The sequence below is a fragment of the Stegodyphus dumicola genome, chromosome 3 (genome assembly GCF_044657685.1).
Source record: "Stegodyphus dumicola isolate Sdum_Otavi_A_Nest chromosome 3, ASM4465768v1".
Classification (NCBI taxonomy): Eukaryota; Metazoa; Arthropoda; class Arachnida; order Araneae; family Eresidae; genus Stegodyphus; species Stegodyphus dumicola.
Window position 1 is genome coordinate 113,605,085 of NC_140770.1, and position 22,290 is coordinate 113,627,374.

Here is a 22,290-nt window from a genome sequence, read left to right on the forward strand (position 1 = left end):
TAATCTATATTATTAAATTAATAATGAATTTCTGCAATTACTTTAATTTAAATAAAGAGTAAAAATATTTTAATATTTTACTCTTTGTTTTAGTGCATTTTATTACATAAACGTTACATTAAAACATTTTGACATGAATTTCATTTCATATTTCTTTTCTACAGAACAGAGAAATATTAAAGAAATGAAATCTCTATCTCTGAAAGCAGGAAGAAATTTCCTCCAATCAATACATCAATGCGTAAATTTACTTTTGAAAGAATTCTAAAGTTTTCAAAAATATGTGACGCTTAAAAAGAAAAAAATGCACCATTTTATTACAGTTAAAATCTGCCATTCATATTAAAATATAAAGTTTAAAATATCCTATTATATTTTGACCATTTTCATTTTAAAAAGACAATTTAAAAGAAATTTTTGATTTGATTTTATAATATATAGACTAAAGGAAGATATTATAAACAAAATATTTTATGATACATAAATTAAATGCATTTTAGTATGAAATAATGAAAAAAAAAAAAAAAAAAAAAAAAAAAAAAAAAAACTTGAGTGATTTAAGAAATTGTAAACTGTAAAATTGTAAAAATCTGTAAATTGTTTTGGAGGTTGGAAACTTCACTTAAAAGAATAATTTCTATACTATTTTAAAATGCAAACGTCGAATTTTTGAAACGATTATTTCCAACAATAAGTGAATATGAGTTAAATTTATAAAACATTAATTATATAAAAAAATCTATAGAGAATTTCGAAAAAATCGCTATGACATACACTAATACGTACAAGGGCAAAATTCCAAGAAAATTGGATCTAAAGTCACTTCAGTGTTTGATCTAAAATAAAGGTTAAATTTAAAACTGCCTATTAGAAACTGCGTAAAAAACACGACAGAAACTGTGACGAGAAATTAATAATTATCATTACATTTGGCTAAACTCTTGCTTTAGTCTATGAAAAGTGTACGTTAGGTTTCTCTCACTACAATATTACATTGTTAAAAAAATTTTTTTCCCAGGTAACCTTTAACAGCTGCTTCATAAAAAGTTCCTACCGGAAGTGAAGAGTTTCTCTGCCTACAATAGTATACTGCAAAAAAGGCCCTTTTACAGGCAATCCGTAAACAGCTGCTTTAGTCCATGAAAAGGTGTAAGTATATTTTCTCGGTTTGCAGTATTATGCATGAAATGCTGTTTTACAAGTGACTCTGGAAAAAAAAAAAAAAAAAAACATGAGGATTGGCTGCGTATTTTCTGTTAATTATAGGACTATCTATTCTTCCCGGTTTTAAGAAATTTGAACTTTTGAACTTCAGAATTTTGGAGTTTTTTAATAATCTTTCTCTGGATGAATTACAGAAATTTTATACTTGATATATATATTACTACTCTTGCAAATGATCTTACACTCATCTTCATCAAGGTCTTGATCTCTGTCTGGTATATATTTCACAAAACATTTTAGCCACGCATTGATTAAATAAACAGTGGCGCATATTGTATCTAACAGTTTGATTTTGCAGTCCTGTCGGAATGCCTGTGTGGCATACATAAGTGAAGAATTATGAGTCAAACAATTAGTACGTCACGGATCATATACCGGTGCATTTGATTCTTGAGGTATAGCCTGCTTCCAATCGAACAGGCTCCATGGATATGATGACGCGTCACAGAAGACTTTCCACACTGCCTCGAATAGTGCATCCAGAAAGGAGGAGGACGTTTAGAGGACATTATTTTTATATTTCACTGATGTTTGTGCTGTCATTTCTGTGCACTGTAATAATGTCTATCTATATGCTGATATTTCACAATTACTTGCTGCAAGCACTCACCATTTACTTATTGCCATTTTAAATTGGTAGATAAAATACGCGCATTTCTATTTATCATTAAGAGTATTTCTATTTATCATTTTTATTATTTATTATTATAGTAAGAATACTGTTTATGCATTTATTACTCAGTTTAAGATTTCTATTATTTCTTTTTTCACTATTTAATCACTTCTGTGATATAAAATAAAACAGAATAATAAATGTTAAGAAAATAGAAAAATTGATGAAATACTTAAATATAAATACTCCACCTAAAATAAATACCTTCTCTATATTAATCGTAAAGATTTGCAAGTGATTTATGAATTATATGGCTAATATAGAAACCACAGGTTAGTATAATAACAATAAATTTACGATTTATTTTAGAATAAATTCTTTGAGTAAAATAGAGATTCTCTTAACTAAAATGTTACGGTCCAGGACGGATTATAATATGCAAACAGTTAGTTATGCGTAAAGATACTACAGTAATATTTTAAAACAGTTTTCTGAGCCGTGTTCTAAATTGCTATATGTCATGGTTAATTTGCCAGAATGTTTCAACTTTCAGTAATTTATATTACTCATTAATTAAGAACATTATTCCTTAATATTCTAAAAACCTGCTCATGATTCTATCCTTTCTAACTAAAGCTGGAAATGTTAGAAACTTATTATGGTTTTTAGTTATAAAAAAATTACGTACAATGCAGGTGCAGAATCAAATGATTTTAAATTCACCTGAGTTTGCGCCTCATAAAACGTCACCTGGAAACAGAAAACTCAAATATTCTTTGGCCGTCTTTACACATATGCTTTGCTTTAGCACTAGAGACGTTAGTTAGTCTCAAAACGCAATTTTGTTGTAACCTTCGAAGCAAAATGGAATGAAAAATACAATTTAACATTATTATAACGAGTACTAGATGCATAATTAAAAATTAATTGTTAATCAAACATTAAGAACCCGTGACTTTGTTAGGTAGTTTCATATTTGGAATCCAGAATTCGGTCTCTCACTTCTCTAGTACATATTACGTATAGAAGATTCTATCTCTTTCAAAACATTTATAATATTTGTTATTTAATAACCTTAATTAAATTTTGAAAAAAATTTAAAGTATCTAAAAGCATTATGAGGTTTCTGAAATACATATGTTAGTGCGCGGCAAAATTTTGCTAGAATTAAACGATACTTTTTTACGGGAAAGGGATATTGTGTTGCTATTCTCTACACCGTCGTATACGCAGTAATACACAAAAAATATAGCAAAGATAGAATGATAAATTATGTAAATTAAAAAACGTAGATTAAATTAAGAATGATAAATCATGTAACATTAAATAATTTAACATAAGTGTGAGTTTCTCATACATGAAAGAAAACTATGCTACTGTTTAAGCAATAAAAGACACAGACATAAAGAAAAAAATTACTGTGTTATTTAAAGTAATATCATGGTAGAAGGAATTATGTAGAATCTCAAGAGATGATGGAATGATAGTTTTCATGATTTTTAATCGAATCTCTGCAGCAACATTCTAACATTGTTTTCAAATCGTAGTGATCGGGTGTATAAAGCTGTGAAATGCTGAGAGGTAGCCTCGACTTCTGTGTCTGATAATAAAAGGATATAATTGCATGTTTTTGTGTGTAAGTATAAATACGAGACAGGTTCTTTTTTTAAGATAATCTTTCGTGATGCATCTCTACTCATAACTAAAATAATCATCATGCGCTTTACCATATTAAAAAAAATGCAATTCAATTATAATCTGTATCGAGCTTGCTTTCATGTGGTTATGATGGATATTTCATTGGAAAGATGATACTTTCCAGTCTGAGATAAACTGGAGAACCATTCATGACTACCAATACTGGCATCAGCTGATATAAAGGCACTATTGTAATTGCAAAGACTTAGTACGTATTCTACACGGAACTTTAATCTTAAACTTAGTGGTTTCTCGACAGATTTCTTATGCCAAACGTCATTTAAATTATCTTCAATAATTCATTTAATCATCAATTAATCAATATAAAGATAAACTGTGCTGTGTTCGATTGCCACAACCATATGATGAGAGTAAATTTTGTTATTAACTTATTTATCACTAAATTAACGGAATAAAAAAAATTAGTTCCCTCTAGAAATTCGGGAAATTTCTGGTGTGTCACATACATTTCTGGTGTGTCTGGTGCATAACGAATCGCAAATATAAACCTATTTTGTTTTCGTTTATGACTCACGTATGATTGAAAATGTACTCACATATGATTGAAAAGAATTACTTTGTAAGGTCTGATTTAAGAAATACTTTACAAAATATACTTAAACTATATACTATATTTTCACTTTCGCATTTTCATAAAGTTCTATAAATATTCAAGATGGAACGATTAAGTGTAAAGAAAATTATAGTAGAAAAATCTCTTCAAACCAACTCTATAAATATTGTTTTTATTCTGTTCGATCTTTTTTTAAGGATATAAATACTTTAAAAAACAAACTCTATAGTTTAAACGTTTAAAAATACATTTATAGAAAGTATGTTGTAATTCAAATGCTTTTGCTCTGGATGTGCAGTTTTATTTTATATTTGATACGTGTTAGTACAATAATTTTTATAATCTCGAAAAATATTTTTATACCTTCAATAGTATTATAAATTAAACGTCAGAAGAATTGAGAAGGCGGGTTGAAGATTAAGGCTAGTAATTACATCACAATTTCATTTAAACTTACGCTTTTGAACTTCAAAATAGTACATTATTTTAGATACTCTATGTAAATTATATAAAGTTCTGTAGGTTTTGAATAAAACAAATCTACAGTTTATAGTGTAAACAAATCTCATAGACTCTCAAAACATTATACAATACAAACAAATATACAAATATAATATTTTTGCGAAACAAGGAACTTCTGCCTAGCATAAAAGGAATAATTTACATTTCCTTATTAACCCCATCCAGTGTTCTTTTGGTATCTACAGACAGAATAAAGAAATTACACGTTACTATGGATACATTTGTCTTGCTGAAAGGAATTAGAATACAGATTTATGTGGAAAATATTCGAGTTATTTTATTCGAGAAGAAATAGAAAAGCGAAGTTCAAAGAATAGGATAAATTTTTATTTTCTTAAAAACGGAACGCAGTTATTTGTATCCTATAGTTTACTTTTCAATCAATGATATAATATTACGGTTCGTAAGGATTAAATTCCTTGAATTTGAGTAAAATTGAATTCCTCTGCTTTTAAGATAGTTTACAGAAAATTTAAGGTAATATTTATTTTAAATTGGATCCAAAATTCATTTCCTCGAACAGTTTGTAGGATTTATAAACTGCATTAATGTGACGTTATTATATTTTAAAGATTTTTAATACACTGATATTTTCATTTCCTTGTACAAAGTAAAGGAAGTATTTTAATCGTGAAAATTTTCGAGGGTCATATTTCAACGAAAATATATATCCAATCTGATCACTTTTAAAACGATTTGAACGATGTTTCTGTGTGTTGTATGTACGGGCAGAATAGAGGACTGTTTTTGCCCAAACGGATTGTAAATTGGATTCAGAAGAGATGTTTTCTTGACGTCTGTACGAATGTATGTATGTATCTCGCATAACTCAACAACAAATATCCGTAGAATGTTGAAATTTTGTCTATGGAACTGCTATAATACGCAGCTGTATCGTTGCAATCGGCTGCGCCAATTGTATTATACATATGTAAAATACAAATATCTAAATTTGTAAAATATAAAATATCTATTTTTCAAAACCTTTCAAATAATAAAATAACAGACCTTTAACTCCTAACTTCTTTTTCTCCCTGCAGTTCTGATGTAGCCTTACTGATGAAATCGAAACCCAAAATCCTATATATTAAACTGTCATGTTATCTGAAATGGAATTTGGTATAAAAAGGGTAATTACGTTGCAACTTCTTCTTCTCTTCGCTCGTCTCTTCTGATGCTTTCCGCTGTGTTGCTAGCCACACAAAGTTTACTTTTCTAAATTCGTTCATTGTTTAAAATGGGAGCTGAACAAAACTGGGAGATGTATAGTGCATCCACAGTGATAATGTGCATTATCGAAAAATAAAATTATGTGTGGAATTTAACGTTATCTGTATTCTTCGAGTGTCATCTTGCTAAGTACGCAGCAAAGTCTCCAAGTTATGATGCAGTCCTTTCCGACGCCAATCTGTTGCAACTCTTACCAAGTCATCTTATCATAATAATGGAACAGTTTTATTACATATATAATATATCAAATCAAACTTTCAGAAGTCGGAACAAAAAAGGAAAATAAATATTTAAAAATTAATTAAATATTAATAATTAAACATTATTAATTAAGGGATATCAGAAACCCCTATACCGACAATGTTTTAATTGGCCATTTTCGATGTACCTCTTCTCAAATTCTGCTGTAGATACATGCTTGAAATTATTTATGTAATTAAAATATACCTTTCTGATTATACTGAAATGAGCTTTTGAAACATTTTGAATTTTAGAGTAATTTACAGACTATTTTGTTAGGCATAGTAAAATTTAGCACATTTCTCACAAAAAAATTAATTTTTTTTTAGTTTATCACAAAAAGCTCATTTCAGTAAATATTAGGAAACCTAATAAATAAGCCATAAAAAATTTAGATACTTGTGAGCAGTAGTTCTCGAGAAACGGCACATGGAGTGTAGAAAAATCATGTTTGGAGAAAAACTTGTTTTTATTTAAAAATCCTCATTTATCAAACCATTCGATGAAAAATTAAAACTACATTTTCTACGGTTCTGATTTTCATAGAGATTAAAGAATGGTATTTTAGAAAGATTAAGAAAAGTGGAGAGAATTTGAAAAAGCAAAAATCCGAAATCACCCTTTTTTGAAGATTTTGGGGTTCCAACACCCCTTAAATATTTGAAACATGTATTTCCAATAAAGAAGTATTTTCAACAACAAGTATCAAAACATCAAGTATTTTAAACATCAAGTATAATATATCAAGTATTTTCTCATTTACAAGAACGTTTCCTCAAAGTTATTAATGCCATGATTTAAAAAATATTGTTGAAACATTTTTTATTCCTTGTACGAAGTAAAGGAACTATTGTAACTGCGAAAGATTTCAGGTATCATATTTCAACGGAAATATCTATTTTGACTGCTCCTGGATAACTTTGGACGATTCTTTGTGTGACGTCTGCACGTACGGACAGACTAAAGGGCTGTTTTTTCTTTGTTCCTTGGGCAAAGATTCGCAAAACATTCCGAGTGACATATTTCAACAGAAATATCCATTTTGACCATTCCCAAATTCATTTGGACAAATGTTTTTGCTAGATGTCTATATGCACGCAAAACATTTAATCACAATGAAGTATTATCTTTTCCAAAACAGATGGTAAAACGGATTTAAAATGGATTTAAAAGTGATTTTTCATGACATCTGTACTTACGTACTATGTATGTATGTATCTCTTATAACTCAAAAATGATTAGCCAATGAATGTTGAAATTTTGTATACAAGAGTGATTAACGTCTAGTGGTGCACCTTCTTTTTTTGAAAGCAATGGAACCACACGATGAATATATATATATATATGCATCGTGTGGTTCCATACATATATATATATATATATATAGCCATCTCCTTTATCCGATTTTTATTTTACCAATTCTTAGTTTAGTCATAAATTTCCAACTACAAAAGCGTTTTAATGACAAAAATATTAAAGTTTTGCACTGTCAAATTAAAAAAAAAAACTTTTTTTCGACAAATAATGTAATTTTTAATGCTGTCTCCTGGTTCCTGTACTTTTATTTGGGAAAGTGTTATAGTCATTAATGAAGAAATAAAATTAGAAGTTTGTCTCCCATACGATAATTGTTGACCGGGATATTTAATTTCCAAAATTTGCAGTATTTGATTTCATTTTCAACTTTCTTTGAGAGTTAGAATAAATCGAGGAAATAAGTTTAAATGAAGTGCAATAAAAAGTGTGTATAATTTAATAGGCCATACGAGAAAGTCATGTGGAGTCCACATCAGATTTTTGTCCCTTGTGTTTCTTTGGAATTTTTTATGAAGCAATAATAGTACGCAAATAAATTTATAGCATATGAAAATTTAAAACAGAAGCCAGTAATTTTTGGTTCCTCAATATAAAAGTGGGAGTTTCAGTTTCGGTAAGATATGAAGTTACTTCAACTTGCTTTCTTAGTGGATTTTGATTTACACTATGGCAAAACATATAAAAGTCCAACCTTACGTGAAATCCAAACCACACCCTACCCTTGGTTTTGGCTAGCACTTCTAACCACTACGCTAAGAAGAGCAGTCATTTATAAAAATTAATATAGTTACTTATAAATATCATTTGTATGTACTTATTACTGTTCTGCATTCAAAGCATTTTTTTGTTGAATGTGAAGTTTGGATTAAATTACCAACATTCTGAATTAAATGACTGTCTGCACACAATATGACCGGCAATGCTGTAAATATGCCTTATTACCATTTCCTTAATATTGTCTCACTTACAAAACAATATCTGTCAAGTGCTCTTATGTAATTTTTAAATTAATTAAAATTAATTTCTCTGTTTTTGTTATTTCTTTTGCTATTGTTGTATGCAGATTTATGCATTTATTGGCCTTTTAATTTGCATCATTTCATTCATTGTATATTATCTATGAGATTTATACTGCTGAAAATGTTTGTAAAAATGATGTAAAAAACTATATATTCCATGTACGCATTCCTAACTAAATTCCTTTTTGTGCTTTCCTAACAAAATAGTCCCCAATTAATTTCTATCTATTTATATCTTCACTGTATTTTATCTTCACTGTCAGATTTATAATATTGTTATTACTGCTTTGCTTTATTCATTCAGTTCCTACGTGTGATTTTATTTTTTCTACATACTTTTCTGTTTTTATTACTATGTTTAAACTGCACTATTCCGTCTTTATGTAGCTGCACTGCTATATGTCAACTCTAATTTAAGTAATGTATTTTGATATGTATGAACGCATCCTCCCCTTTATATCCATTAACTGTTTTCAATCGCTTCCTAGACTTTTTGGTATACGCGTATACGCGTACTCCGGCAAGATTTGGGCATTTTGTTGTAGATAATTACAACAGTGGAGCTTTACGAGCGATTTGATGATGCTTCATTAAAACGGCAGCTCCACTGTTGGCAAGGAGGAAAGGAATTAGAGTATTTAGCATGCGTCTTCTAATTTCGATTTATGCTTATTGCTGATATCAATTGCAGTACGACGATTAAACTAAAAACCAAAAAGTCGTAGTAGTATTTTCAATAATATGCAAAGATTTTCCTTTTGGAGTAAATAGTGTACTAATTCATCCGCCACTGGCCGAGTGGTTAAGACCGCTGAATACTAGAAGTTTGACGAGGTTCAATCCTACGCGAACGGGCTGGTTGCATAGTTGAGCTTCATAGTTTTTCCCTAATGTAACTTGAATATCTTCCTTAGAAATTACTCTATGAAGCCATCCCTCCTCTTTGGCAGATAGCTTCTGTGCTCTTTGTCATATTCAGATAACCAAACCTAATTGGTTCTATAACTTGAAAAAAAATAGAAGCGGTGACTTTTCCTTACTGTTAATCCAATCACACTTGACAAAGCATGCTTTTGAGAGATTCCGATTTAGATATGAAATTAATGAAAAAAATTATGTGTTAATTTATCAGGAAGTTTTCACAAGGTTTTCAAGAGGTGCAGATGGAAGGACTAATTTTGAATATTTATACTTTTCAAATTAAACATATTACCTTCTTACATTAAAAAGGCAAATTTCCGTGGAGCAAAATTTTAAGTAAATTAAAAGCTGTGTGGCTAAACTTTAAATTTTTGAATAATAAAATGGAAACTCAATATTTAAAAAGCAAAATTAATGAAAGAATTAGCGGAATTAATATTAATTCTTTTAAAGCGTAAGCATCATCTTTCCAGAGAAAATAAATTAATTTTGCAACCAATTACCTTTAAATTTTCTTTCCAATTGTGCCTTTTTTTCTTTTTTTTAACTTAAAGCAGCGCCAACCCAGAACGGCTATTAGACTCGAAATTTTGCGTCAATCAAATAATGAAAAATCTGCATGAATGTATCTATGTTTTCACATTGTAAAAAAACTGCGGTACTTAGAGGCATTTTGAATGAGGTAGTCCTCCACCAAATTATGGGCAGCTGGAAGCCCGCATTCTGAATTTCGAATGCATTTTATTATCAATTTCATAGTCTGTAAAACTTTAGCGAATGTTTTGATTAACAAACTGAACTATTTCAAAATGAACAATGGCAACACTGTACGGAAAGGAAATTTTTTTTTATCTCCAGCGCACGAGGCTGGCTGTCGACGAAAATTTTAAAGGTATGCTGTTTTTAAATATTTTTAGCTCAAAGGAAGATTAACCGAAATGCTCTCAAAACATATATGTGTGTGCAAATGAAAGTGCGTCCCTTTGGGCGTAATATAAAATCTGAAATATTACAGTTTTTTTTTTTTTTGGGCGGGGGTACTACTGGTCACTTAAGAAATATATAAACCAAGGAATGAAATAAAGGAGTTAAAATGACTAAGTGAGTATGACTAAATGAGTTGCTTGATCATCTCTGAATTTAGTACTAAATGAGACGCTTTCGCTGCTGGCTCACACGGTTACGGTGACACTGCTGTTAAACAAAAAACTGCTGCGAAAAATTGTTTTTCTATCCAGGAGAAGTAACTTTAATTTAAAATTTTCTTATATGATTACGTATGATGAGAACAAAATAAAAGATAACCTTATCTACCTAATCTGAAAGGGTTTCGATCAGTTCTACGAATTCAGTTCAAGACAAGATTGCTCAGCTCCATATTTAGTTTTATAGATGCATCTATTTTAGGCGAGGGTTAATATTTTATAGGTTGTAATCTTTTTTCAAAAAATTTATAAAAATTACTAAAAATACAAATTTTAAAAATAAATCATAAAATATATGCGAATATTATTTGAGTTTAACCTTAATTTCTAAATTCTGTGAAAGGAAAAAAAAAGAGTTATTATTAAATATATACCAAATTCCATTAACATTTTTAGGATTAATTTTATTTAAAATTTGAGTCATAGAATCAAAATATGGAAAAACTAGGCATGCCAATTCAGAAAATGTCCGATCTTGCGTCAAAATACCTATATTTGAAGAATGTTGTATATAAATCTAGCATATATCGTAAGTCACGCTTTGGAGACTGAAAAAACGCAAGTTAAATTTAATTAATTGGCCAGTAGAAAGGACATTCCATTTTTTTAGCAGAGTGTACGTACTGTACTTTATTACTGCAATATTACTCTTAATTTTATGTAGAAATACGAAAGATTGAAACGTGAGACTAAACGCTAAAGGAATATTTTTCATTTTTAGAGCTTAAGTGTTTAAGAATACAATATCGTGACGATAAGTAAATGTCGTTGATTACATACGCATTCGCTAGAATAATCAGTAGTACTTACTACAGAAAGATAACGAAATTAAACTTAAACGAGATGTTGCAAGCGCTATCAAATAAAGAAAAAATATTAGGCCCAAACTCTCACCATTACTTTTCAACTATTTTACTAGAACAATCCTAACGAAATGAGATAAAAGGGGGCGTTTTATTTCTACAAATGTACTCTTTCGCATTGGTAAAGGCTGAAATCTCTTTTTCTTAAATATTTGAAACACCCTTATATATGAACTTTTGTTGGAATGGATTTCTTTCCCCTGTGCCGAGTAGAATGTTACAGCGTTCACAATAACCACAATAACCTACTTAAATGAAGCGATTACTTCTCTCTTGGTGATCTTTGTTCGGTTTCATCCACTGTGTGCAGGACAAGATTGCAATTTCGAGCATCAGTAGCTAAACATTGACATTAAACAAAGAAGACGAAAAGTGCATTCAAATAAAAAGTTGCTTTTAGTCACTTTATAAGGTATTTCTCCCACCTTCTTAGGATGCTTTCGTGGTGTATTGGTTCCGTACACTGGGCCGGTATTCCAGAGGTCCGTGGTTCAATTCCCGGCGAAGGCGATTGCTCATATTTCATCTTGCCTGCTTCCAAAAAATAAACTAATGTCTCTACAGTGGCGACCGAACTAAAAGGGTGTTGGATTATGATTCTCCTCACCCAGGATTTGGCGATCGGGTCCCCTAAAAACCCCAGTCGCCCTTTAAAAGTGGGAGCATATAAGGTATTTCTCCCGTCTATCTAGCGTGCCTTCGTGGTGTAGTGGTTCTGCACGCTGGGCCGGTATTCCAGAAGCCCGTGGTTCGATTCCCGGCAAAGGCGTTGCATACTTTTCATCTTCCCTATTTCCAAAATACCTAATGTCTCTACAACTTTAGCCAAGGATTGGCATGTTATTTAATAAATCCCAAAACTGATGAGCATGCACGAACGGGATGGGAGAAAGCATCAGGTAGAATATGGGCGCACACGTTTGGGCGATCTGCCAGTATCTGAATGGTAGGGCATTTCGGACGAATTCACTGTGAAAGATTTAAGGGGACTCATACACCTTAAAACCCATAAGATGTTCGAATAGGTGACTGTTGCAAGAAATGAGATAACTTATTTATTTTAAAAGCAATTACTACCAACTTTTTACAGCTGACTACATAATATAGCTGCTTTCTGAAATAGTAATCAGAAAGTTTGTGTTGCCACAAATATTTTTATAATTTAATCCGCTTTGTGACAATATTTTTCGTCATGTTTCCAACTTGCGCGCACAGTTTAAAACATTATTTTACATAATTTAATTCAATATTTAATATACAGCTTTTATAACATTTGGAAACTACTGTGAACCTAAAATTCTAAAAATTTCATGTTAAATTTTTATTTTATTTTGAGTTGAGTTCATAAAATGTATTTTATTAAAAAAATTTGTAATGTTTTCGTCCATAAAATTTTTCAATATTAAAATATTCACCAGATTGTTGGTTCAGTTACAAAATGGTGCCCATATAAAGAATTCCATCCAATTTCAAGTATGTACCATTAGCCATTTTAAAAATATCATGCGCGCAAGGTGGAAACATGGCGAAATATTTTGTCACAAAGAGGATTAAATTACAAAAATATTTGTGGTAACACAAACTTTCTGGTTACTAGTTTCCAAAGCAGATATATTATGTAGTCAGCTGTAAAAAGTTGGAAGTAATTGCTTTTAAAATAAATAAAATATCCCAATTCTTGCAACAGTCACATATTCGAAGATCATGAGGGGTTTAAGGTGTATGAGTCCCCTTAAATAAGTTTGAGTTAGTTCCCTCAAAACCTCTTTCACCAGAACTATCTTGCAAGAGCTTTATATTTAAATTAAAAGCCATTTATCCGAACAATTAATTTGGCGTATAAAAGGATAACGAAATATTTCAGTATAAAAAATTGCTGCTCATTTGTGAAAACTTACTTCGTTAAAGCATAATTAAAAATTTACATATTTAAATACTAAACATACAAAGTGAGACAGTTAGCTTTCAATAATATCTTTATTTATTTAAAACTGTAAAGTCTTTAAATGACACGAATGCTTGTGTATTAAAGGATAGGAAGGAAGTTTTGGGCGTTAACAGGATTAAAACGTGATGAAAGGAAAGAAATCATTTTCACCGTAGAAAGAGGAAGCCATACAATGCAATGAGTTACTGTTAATTATTTTAATAAACTCAAATAATTAACAATACTGTTAATTATTTGAGAAATTCATCAGAGAAAGAGAATTCATTTTTTCAGAGAACAAGGTGCGATAATCCACGTGAAATATTTTCTTTCATCAAGAAGTTTAAATTAATTTTGATAATTGTGTTCAGTAATAAAATTATCCTAGACTAGCAGTAGTATGATGCATAGTACGTTTTATAATTCAATGTAAAATACAAAATCTTTTCTCAGCGATTGTCATTTATAAAACAGTTAACGAAAGGAAGGTCAAAAGATTTAATGTCTGAAGAAAATTAGTGAAAATAAAAGACGAAATTAATTGTATGCCTATTACGTAATTAATTATTGTTAAGCGCATATATATTAGTGACATCAATATTTTAACTACAAGGAGGCAAAGAAAATACTGCACAAATTGGGAATTCTTCTAAGTTTATTTTGCCTATTTTTTAAGCATTTTTGGGTTAGATATTTCATAATAGAAAATCGAAATATAATAGATATAAATTTTAATGAAAAATAAAGTAAACGATATGGTGCATTCTTAACTCTAAACTTCGATTAGCTCCAAAACGCATTAATGAGTGAGGAATACTGAAACGTTATAAATTGCATAAGTTTAAACTTTACCTTCATATAAAACAGTTTTCACTTCAGGAGGAGGAGATTTCATCTCGGTTATTGGATTGATAACTCTGGTTAATGTGTTTGTTCCTGTGCATCCACGTTTAGGCCAGTCCATTTTCATTTCTAGCGTTTCAACTTCGTCCTTTCGTTTGCATGTGCACTCAGGTTCAGTTTTCAATTCACCTTCAACTCCTTCGAAATCACTTCTACCGTTCTGCTTCTGGGTATATTCAAGATACCATTTCAGTCTAATCTAAAAGAAATAAAAAGTTCGCAATCTGAATTAAATTAGAAGATATAAATTATAATGAAGGAAAGTATATGATACTGATAATGCTGAAAATTTAAAGTCCTGGGGACTTAAATGGTACACAAAACGCGCGGATATTAGCTAATTCCTGAAGTTGAAAATACGCAATACTTTCCCATTAGTAGCATTATCTCAGAAATGGCTTTTTTTGTTTAAGCTACCGAATATTATTGCTGTTCAAAATGAAAATGTCGCCAAATATTCCGTTGTATGTTTCCAGCATGCATTATTTCTTCTTCTGATGGGTGACACCGACAAATTGATCAGATTTACAAACATGTGAATGCATATGTTACCTTCTACTTGTAACAACGTAAGAACAAACTATGCCCTACATCAAACTATATATGAACCCACTAGTGGTTAAGTGAATGACACAGTATCTTGCCGGGCGTTTGCTCCATGTGCAAATTGAATACGAGTTATCTTTTATAAATGCTTCCAGGTAGGCAGAGAGCATTAATGTGCTTCCCCATAAGCAAACAATTCAATCCAATTAAATTGCATAAGTATTTCAATGATTTAATTAACACATTTGGATGTGTACATATTTCGATCAATTAAACTCAGGGTATAAGTATTTCAATATATAATTTTGTAAAGTTAAATTAAAACAATGTAAATTTCTTTGACCTATGAAGATTATAGAGCTGAAGTGTATTATAGAATGTGACAGAAATAAATATTCACCATTTTTTAATCTTTTAAATTTTATGTAAATACCGAAGATGACTTAGTGTTACATACATAAACAAAATAATAATTAAACCATTTGATGAAACATGTTTGGTGGTATTCTAAGTTAGCATTATCAATGCTATGTTCAGTACAAAGCAGCATACGCAAGCTACAGCGCAAACTAAATATGCAGGGACAGATCTTATTAATGAAAAATTAACAGGAAGTCAATTTATTTATTGGAAATTTATTACGAAATTAGACTGCTCAAAATTTAATATCATTCGAATGGACTAATAAGTATAGAATTAACGTATAAATCTAAGGATTAGAAAATAACTTTGAATCTGAACTTATAGTTTTTAAGATCTTCTTGCTCAGGATACACGGTAATAGTTGGATAGAGTTCTTTATAACTGATAATACTACACTGAATGTCAGGATTTTCTCTCGTATTTTTTATGAAAGCTAAAAAGAAGGTCAAGTGACAAAATGAAACTGGAAAATAATTTCACGTGTGTGTAAATTTACCAGAGATTAAACGCAAATTAAAAATAATTAGAAAATGAATATCTGATGAAGAATAATTAGATAATAAGGCACTCGTCTTCTAATATGTACACAAAATTTACTAGTTCAATCCTAAAAGTCAGCTCAGGATACCTAACCTAGGGAAAGATCTGGTTGTCTTGAATTTTCGTCATTTTTCATATAACGCCAGTGCAGATAAATTTTTCTTCGAAAGTCTTTCAAAAAGTCGAATCTTCTACAAGGCAGATAATAATCTCAAATTTTGACGCATTCAGCTAAATGAGAAAAATAACATTTAACGAAATATCAGTTAGACTGAGAATGTGTTGGTGAATGTGCGGACAGTCTGTACTACAGACTAACCGATTTTGCTCTATGTCAGCCACTATCCAGTCTTCCTTGGATAACCGTTCCAGGTTATCCAAAGAAGACAACTTCGCAACAAAGCATTCACTCCATATTGTCTATTTAGGAAGCACTGCTTTCTTACAGTATAGATGCTGTTGTATATGTTCTGCCTTGAATTAATTGTTGCGTAGCGGTGCACACGTCCTCTCCGTTTTTGAGAAAGCACATCTAATATCCTGCAGATTTTCTGTGTCAGGTGCTCTTGCTTAATTACATAGACGCTGAATAGATGCTTTAACTACTATTCTAGAATTATACAGCTATTCTATGCGTCTGACTCTTTTGTATGCATAGTTTTCATAGAATCCGCTTCAGAGATATATGTTGGTCACATGTGCATCTTTACTTCTGTACGTTTCACTGGAGGATAGATGTAAGATTGTGATGCTTTATGTTTGTAGACTGTCTGGGAAGAAATTCCCATCGAAATACGCGGCTGTGGTGCCGAGCTGTGTGATTTACCGACAAACAGTTTCTTTTTCCTGTTCGAACATGTAATACGAGAAGTTCTGCTAGAACATTTTCAGCGGCCATCATCATAATTCAGAGTACCGTAACGATAACGTTTACACACAATCGTTGGAGACTTGACAAGTATTAAATTTGGCGACCTCGCAGAAGCTATGCCCATGCCTACCGGCATATATGACTGTTTTTTCCTGTGCCTCTGGTACTTTTTTGATAAGCGCATTGAGACTCCAATTGGCGCACTGGAAAGTTTGTAATTTTGATGGGGCTGTTGCAAGCGTGCGAGATTTTAATTTGTTAATGTGCAGAACCCTGAGTCTCGAATCCCACAGCAAGCTTAAGAATTTTTAATTTGTTTTTACTATTTGGCTTTTATTGCCTTTTAATCTGATGCTTGGAATTGTTAGAGAATTGGAAATGCTGAGTACTGATGATTTTGAATCTGACATGATAAGGCTGTACAAAGGTAATTTGGAGTTCATGGTTTGTGCTCACAGTATTGCCATTGTTGCTGCCAGAGACGTTGAGTACAATTAGCTTTCTCTCGCTTTCTAAGCAATTTACTATTATAGCCGATCACTAGAGTGAATTCACACTGCAAGCCATTGTAGTTGTTATGCAAGTCAGTGTTCTCTATTACAGCTAAAGCAAGAATTTTCGATTTGCCTGTGCGAACGAAATCCCTATTGATATGAGTTGGAAAGATTTTTCTTGCTAAGATGGCGCAAGAATAGGCTAACGGCTGGTGATTATATTTTATAAGCTTTTCCCAGCGCTACGAGGAGGCATATCGGAAGAAACTATTCTAGACGAGATGAATTTTTGCTTTATTTTAAGATGACTTATGTGATTTTGAATGCTTAAAAGATGAGGTTTGCTTGCAAAGATTTATTGTGAAAGATTACATACAGATTTTAGTATGATATTTTGATGATTTTTTAGTCGATGCTGTCTGGACTCAGTTCCTATTCTTTGGAAGATTTCGTATGGTAATGATGATTTCTTGCTGCGCGAATGGCATATTGCCTATGGCTGAAACTGATGCTATGTCGTAGCATATTTCTTATTATTATCACGGCTATTTCTTATTATTAGGGCTGTAATTTGCCTCTTTCACAGTACATTGGAAAGAAAATGTTCCAGTGTGAAACATATGCAACTGGTGATGTCTAGCTCTGAGGATGATTGCAGATATGTTAGTTTGCAGAATCTTCCTGTATTTTATTTTCCAGTATTTTATTTTAGCGGCCTGAATCATGTTTTCTTTTTCCTATATTTTTGAAGGAAGTTTATGGCTTGTATTTGCGGGAAAATTTCCAAGCATATGTTGTACCTATCGTTCAGGAGACTGGTCGTGAATTCTTGATGTGCTCATCATATTTAGTGTAGCATGCATGTAATATTAGATTTCATTTAAAACTCCGACTGTTAACAACATAAAAAAATCTTGCCGATTAGGAAATTGAAGTTATATCATAATATAGAATTTTGTTTCTCTGTTTATTGTACGATATGTATTTGAAATTATCTTGAATTAGAATAAGGAAAGAACGTAAGCATTTGATTAATTTTTAACACAGACCTATTGCTAGGCAATATACCTTTTACAGCGTTCTACAAGCTAGAATTTTCCATCATTATAAAATATTACTGGATAATCATGCATTGCCTCTCTGACCTGTAGATCTGAAGTGAAACAATAACCTCTTAGAGCCTCCTTAAGAAGGTAAAGTAAATTAAAAAAAGATAGTGTAAGATCTGGATTATATGAGAGATGTTTAAAAAAGTCGAATCGTTTATAAGTGCGCTGGTATTCAGTAAATACTTTCAGAACCCACCTCATGTAACATTTTAGAAAATCAAGTCTGTTAACCTAAAATTGATTTGCCACATCCTCAATGATCAATATTCAACTGCTGAGAATCATACTGCCTATTCAGTCAATGTTAACATTTTAAATGATTGTGAAAGTACATGAAGCTATTATATTGTATGCAATACTCGTCCAGTCCTTTCTGAATAAATTTATTCATTCTTACATTGTAATAAACCTCATATATGAATTTTAGTAGTAAGACCTATTATCTTGTCCTATTTCATTCTGTTACATCAATAGAAGTAAACAGTTCTTTCGTGTTCTTAATTGCAGATGAAAATCTATACTATACAGTTATCTTTCACTAGAAATTAAAATAAGAATGAGTTATGGAGTTTATTTGTTTGAGAACCTTTACTGTCGTAACAACAAATGTTTACAAATACTCAGGTTTTCACCGTGGGCACATTTCAAGTACTAACTCGTTTTTGTATCTTGGGTATATACTCTTTTGATATCGGAGAAAGGGAACTGATATTAAATATATTCAATATCATCCGTCATACCATTACCCACAGCAAAGAAAATATTAACCTGGGATGGGTAAAAGCCCATATCGGACAAGAACGAAATGAAGTCGCGGATAAACTAGTGAATGCCGCAACAGCAGATCCTACGACGTATCACATCTGCATTCCAAATTCAGGCTTTCACCATAAGAACAAGTCCAATACTCTGGCCATATCAGAATGGCAAAAAAATTGGGATAGCACGGAGATGGGTCGAGAGATCTGTATATGTTTTCCGAAGGTCTCCGCTGAAATCAAGACTAACTTTAGTTTTGCTACACAGTTATACACAGACCATTGTCCTACCCCTGCATATCTACACAGATACTGCAAAAAAAGAAACGGACATGTGCTGCTGGGGTACTAAGGGCGACCTTAGCCACTACCTACACAACTGTCACATGACGACAAAGCTACATTTGTCAAAACCATCGACAAGTAATGAATGAAAACGGAGCCAGTTGCTCCCAGGCAATCGTGATTTGTTAAGTAGAGCGATACATATAATTAAATACATAAATGATAACTCTAATGAGTTGTACCACCTTTCGAGACCGAAAGGATCTTAAACATGTGATGGAAAGCCCTCACGTTTTTCACTCCGAATGCCATTTCGACATGTGCAACGGGCGCTGGATAAAAAGACTATAAAGAGACGGGTTTTGATGTCTCTCCTATCTTTCTTCTGTGTTTCTCGTCTCATTTCGCCGTTTCACTTACATTCGTTAATGCATTTTATATTATGTTTGCCTAATACTTCACCCAAATTTACTCAGGCACGGGCATTTTATTTATATGCAGTTCACCCATAGTGACCATAGCGACTCAGTTCATCCATTTGCGGAACATTTATGTGTGGTGCCTTTAATTGAGATTGTCTGAGGTGCTGGTAATAGCGTGATGCAGTTCACGCTATAGTAATTTACAAGCATGACGTCCAGAATTAATTAGTAACTTTTGAAACGTATCAACATTTTACTTCCTTCGAGGTGTTATTGTACTACGACGAACTCGCAAATGTTATTTTGTGACAGGTGTTGTATAGGTTTCTTGTGACCAAATAATTATAAATAGTTATCAATAGTTCTTAAGGATATGATCACAGCACAAGAATCAAAATCATAATGTTCTCTTTTATTCGGGTTTTTACGGCAGTAACACAGAAAAATAATTAAAATGTTGATCCTTAAACATTTCACTCTCTGTTACCGTGACTCAGAAATTTTAATCATTTTTAGCATTTTGGGCTTAAATGTTATAGCACTGTAAAGACTGTAAACACCAATTTTGTAATAACTGTTGCACATTTTAATACATTAACACTTAATATCCAAACTACGCGATGTGTTCAAAATTCATATGTTAAGACACAGTTTCAAATTTTGTCTTCCGGAACTACATCTGTTAAACATCATTGTAAATATCTGTAAAATTATGTTTTAAAGATCAGTAAAATTCCAGTGTATATAGGTTTCCACTAGCTGGACATTAAGGCTTAAAGCAAAATTACATGTGAACTATCCAATCAGCGGTACTCCCCAAAAGAGACATTTTATGCCCATTTGTCAATTATTCAAACTTCAATTTTCAGTGATTCTAATAAAATATTAGCTCATGTTATAAAATACATTTTGCTAAAAATTATGGAAAATCACTTCAAAATTTCTCAATAAATTGATACATATCCAGCTCTCAGGATAGTATTTTACGCTTATAATGTTAAAAAAAAAGAGATATGACAAATCATCTACTCATTTAAGAACCTTGTAACCTGGCATAAATATTTTTAAGCGAAAAATATAACTACAGGAAGTTAATGTCTTAGCTGAAAAATTGCAGTTAAAAACATAAATGCAGCACGTACATTTTTCTCCTTCTTAATTGCTTCTGACCAGGATTTGTGAAATGCTGGCTCAAATATGTCGTCCCAAGGCATACTTCAAAGGAATAAATTAGCCACTCTACAAAAAGAAAAAAATCAAACTTTTTATAACATACTCTCAAATAATGCAATTAAAATATAATCACTTGTAATCAGAACAAATAACTGCATTGTAAGATTAAAATATATTTTCTTGAAGGTCAAATCTCTATGAAAAACTTTCCTTGAAGTAAGATTTTGTATTTATGATTTATGAGAAGAAACTTCTCCGTCTGACACGTGTGTACATGATGAATGCCACATTGTGATCTCGTAGCGGAGAGATTATTGGATGTCTGGTGGAGAATGATTACAGGCACGCACGAAATTTTTATCTACATGCTTGTCTCGTGCTCTATTACATGTTTCAAGTCTGTGGTAAAATTTTCAGTAATTGTTTCTGCTAGAAGCATTATGGAAGAGTAAAGAAACGAGTCTAGCATTAATATATATGAGATTCTTTGCGATACAAGTACAAATAGAAAGAGCGAAAGAGGAAAATGAAAGCCAAGATAGATAGATAATGGTACTCACCTGTGTGAAAGGCAGTAAGAGAAAACAAAACAAAATTAAACAAGAGCAGTGGAAGCATATTTCAACATAAGCTAGGATTTAGGCCAAGCGTAGAAGAGAAGATACAAACTTTTAATGCAAAAGAACTGTAAAAAGATCAACAGGCGCTGGCGAAGCTTTAGCGTAAAATATTAGAGAAATAATATTGATATAAATTGGAAATTCAGAAAAATATCGTAAATAAAAAAGAATTTTAGAGATAAATTTGATTACTGATATGAAGATTGTCAGAATTTTTATTATAAGTTTTCTTTTTAACTAACATTTTATTTTTTATGTCACAATCGGTCCTCTACTTCTATTATTTCGTCCACTTGACCAGAATGTATAAAGAAACTGAGTTTTAAATAGCAGCGAGAACCTAATTTTTAGAAAGAGTTTTCTTAATATTAGACAGCCTTAGTGATTTTGTTTTGTTATTGTTTTTATTGAAGACTGTTGCTACTAGCTGTGTTTGTTTTTCATTGAAAATTTAATCTTGAAATAGAAGAGCCAATTAGATTTGAAGTTTAAATTTTAACTTGTAAGTGCTTTGAAAGTTTGTTGTTCTTGAATCCAGAAAGAAGCAGAGTTAAACAGAGTTTTAGACCTATATTTAAGATAAAAAATTTAAATACAAATTTTAGTTTCATGTCATTGCTGTATCTTATTAATTTTTCAGTATTGTGAAATAAAAGTTGTAATAAAATTCATCCAGTATCAAACTCATGTTTATTTTGAGTTTACAATACGAGTTAAACTTTTGTTAACTTTACAGAAATTCAGTTTTGTTACAAGACTATCAAATTTTAAAATAGAGCAGAGGAGAGCAGAA

General features: G+C 31.3%; 1 protein-coding gene across 1 annotated transcript in view; it reads right to left on the reverse strand.

The window, feature by feature from the left end:
- The window catches only part of LOC118185121 (uncharacterized), a 52,888-nt gene that overhangs the window by 1,814 nt on the left and 28,784 nt on the right, over positions 1–22,290 (reverse strand). Inside the window, exons 2-3 of the mRNA XM_035354925.2 lie at positions 20,847–20,943; positions 14,206–14,455 (exon numbers count right to left, since the gene is read on the reverse strand). Of these exons, the coding sequence (XP_035210816.1) occupies positions 14,206–14,455; positions 20,847–20,918 (322 nt within the window). The 5' untranslated portion in view covers positions 20,919–20,943. The remainder of the gene's footprint in view (positions 1–14,205; positions 14,456–20,846; positions 20,944–22,290) is intronic.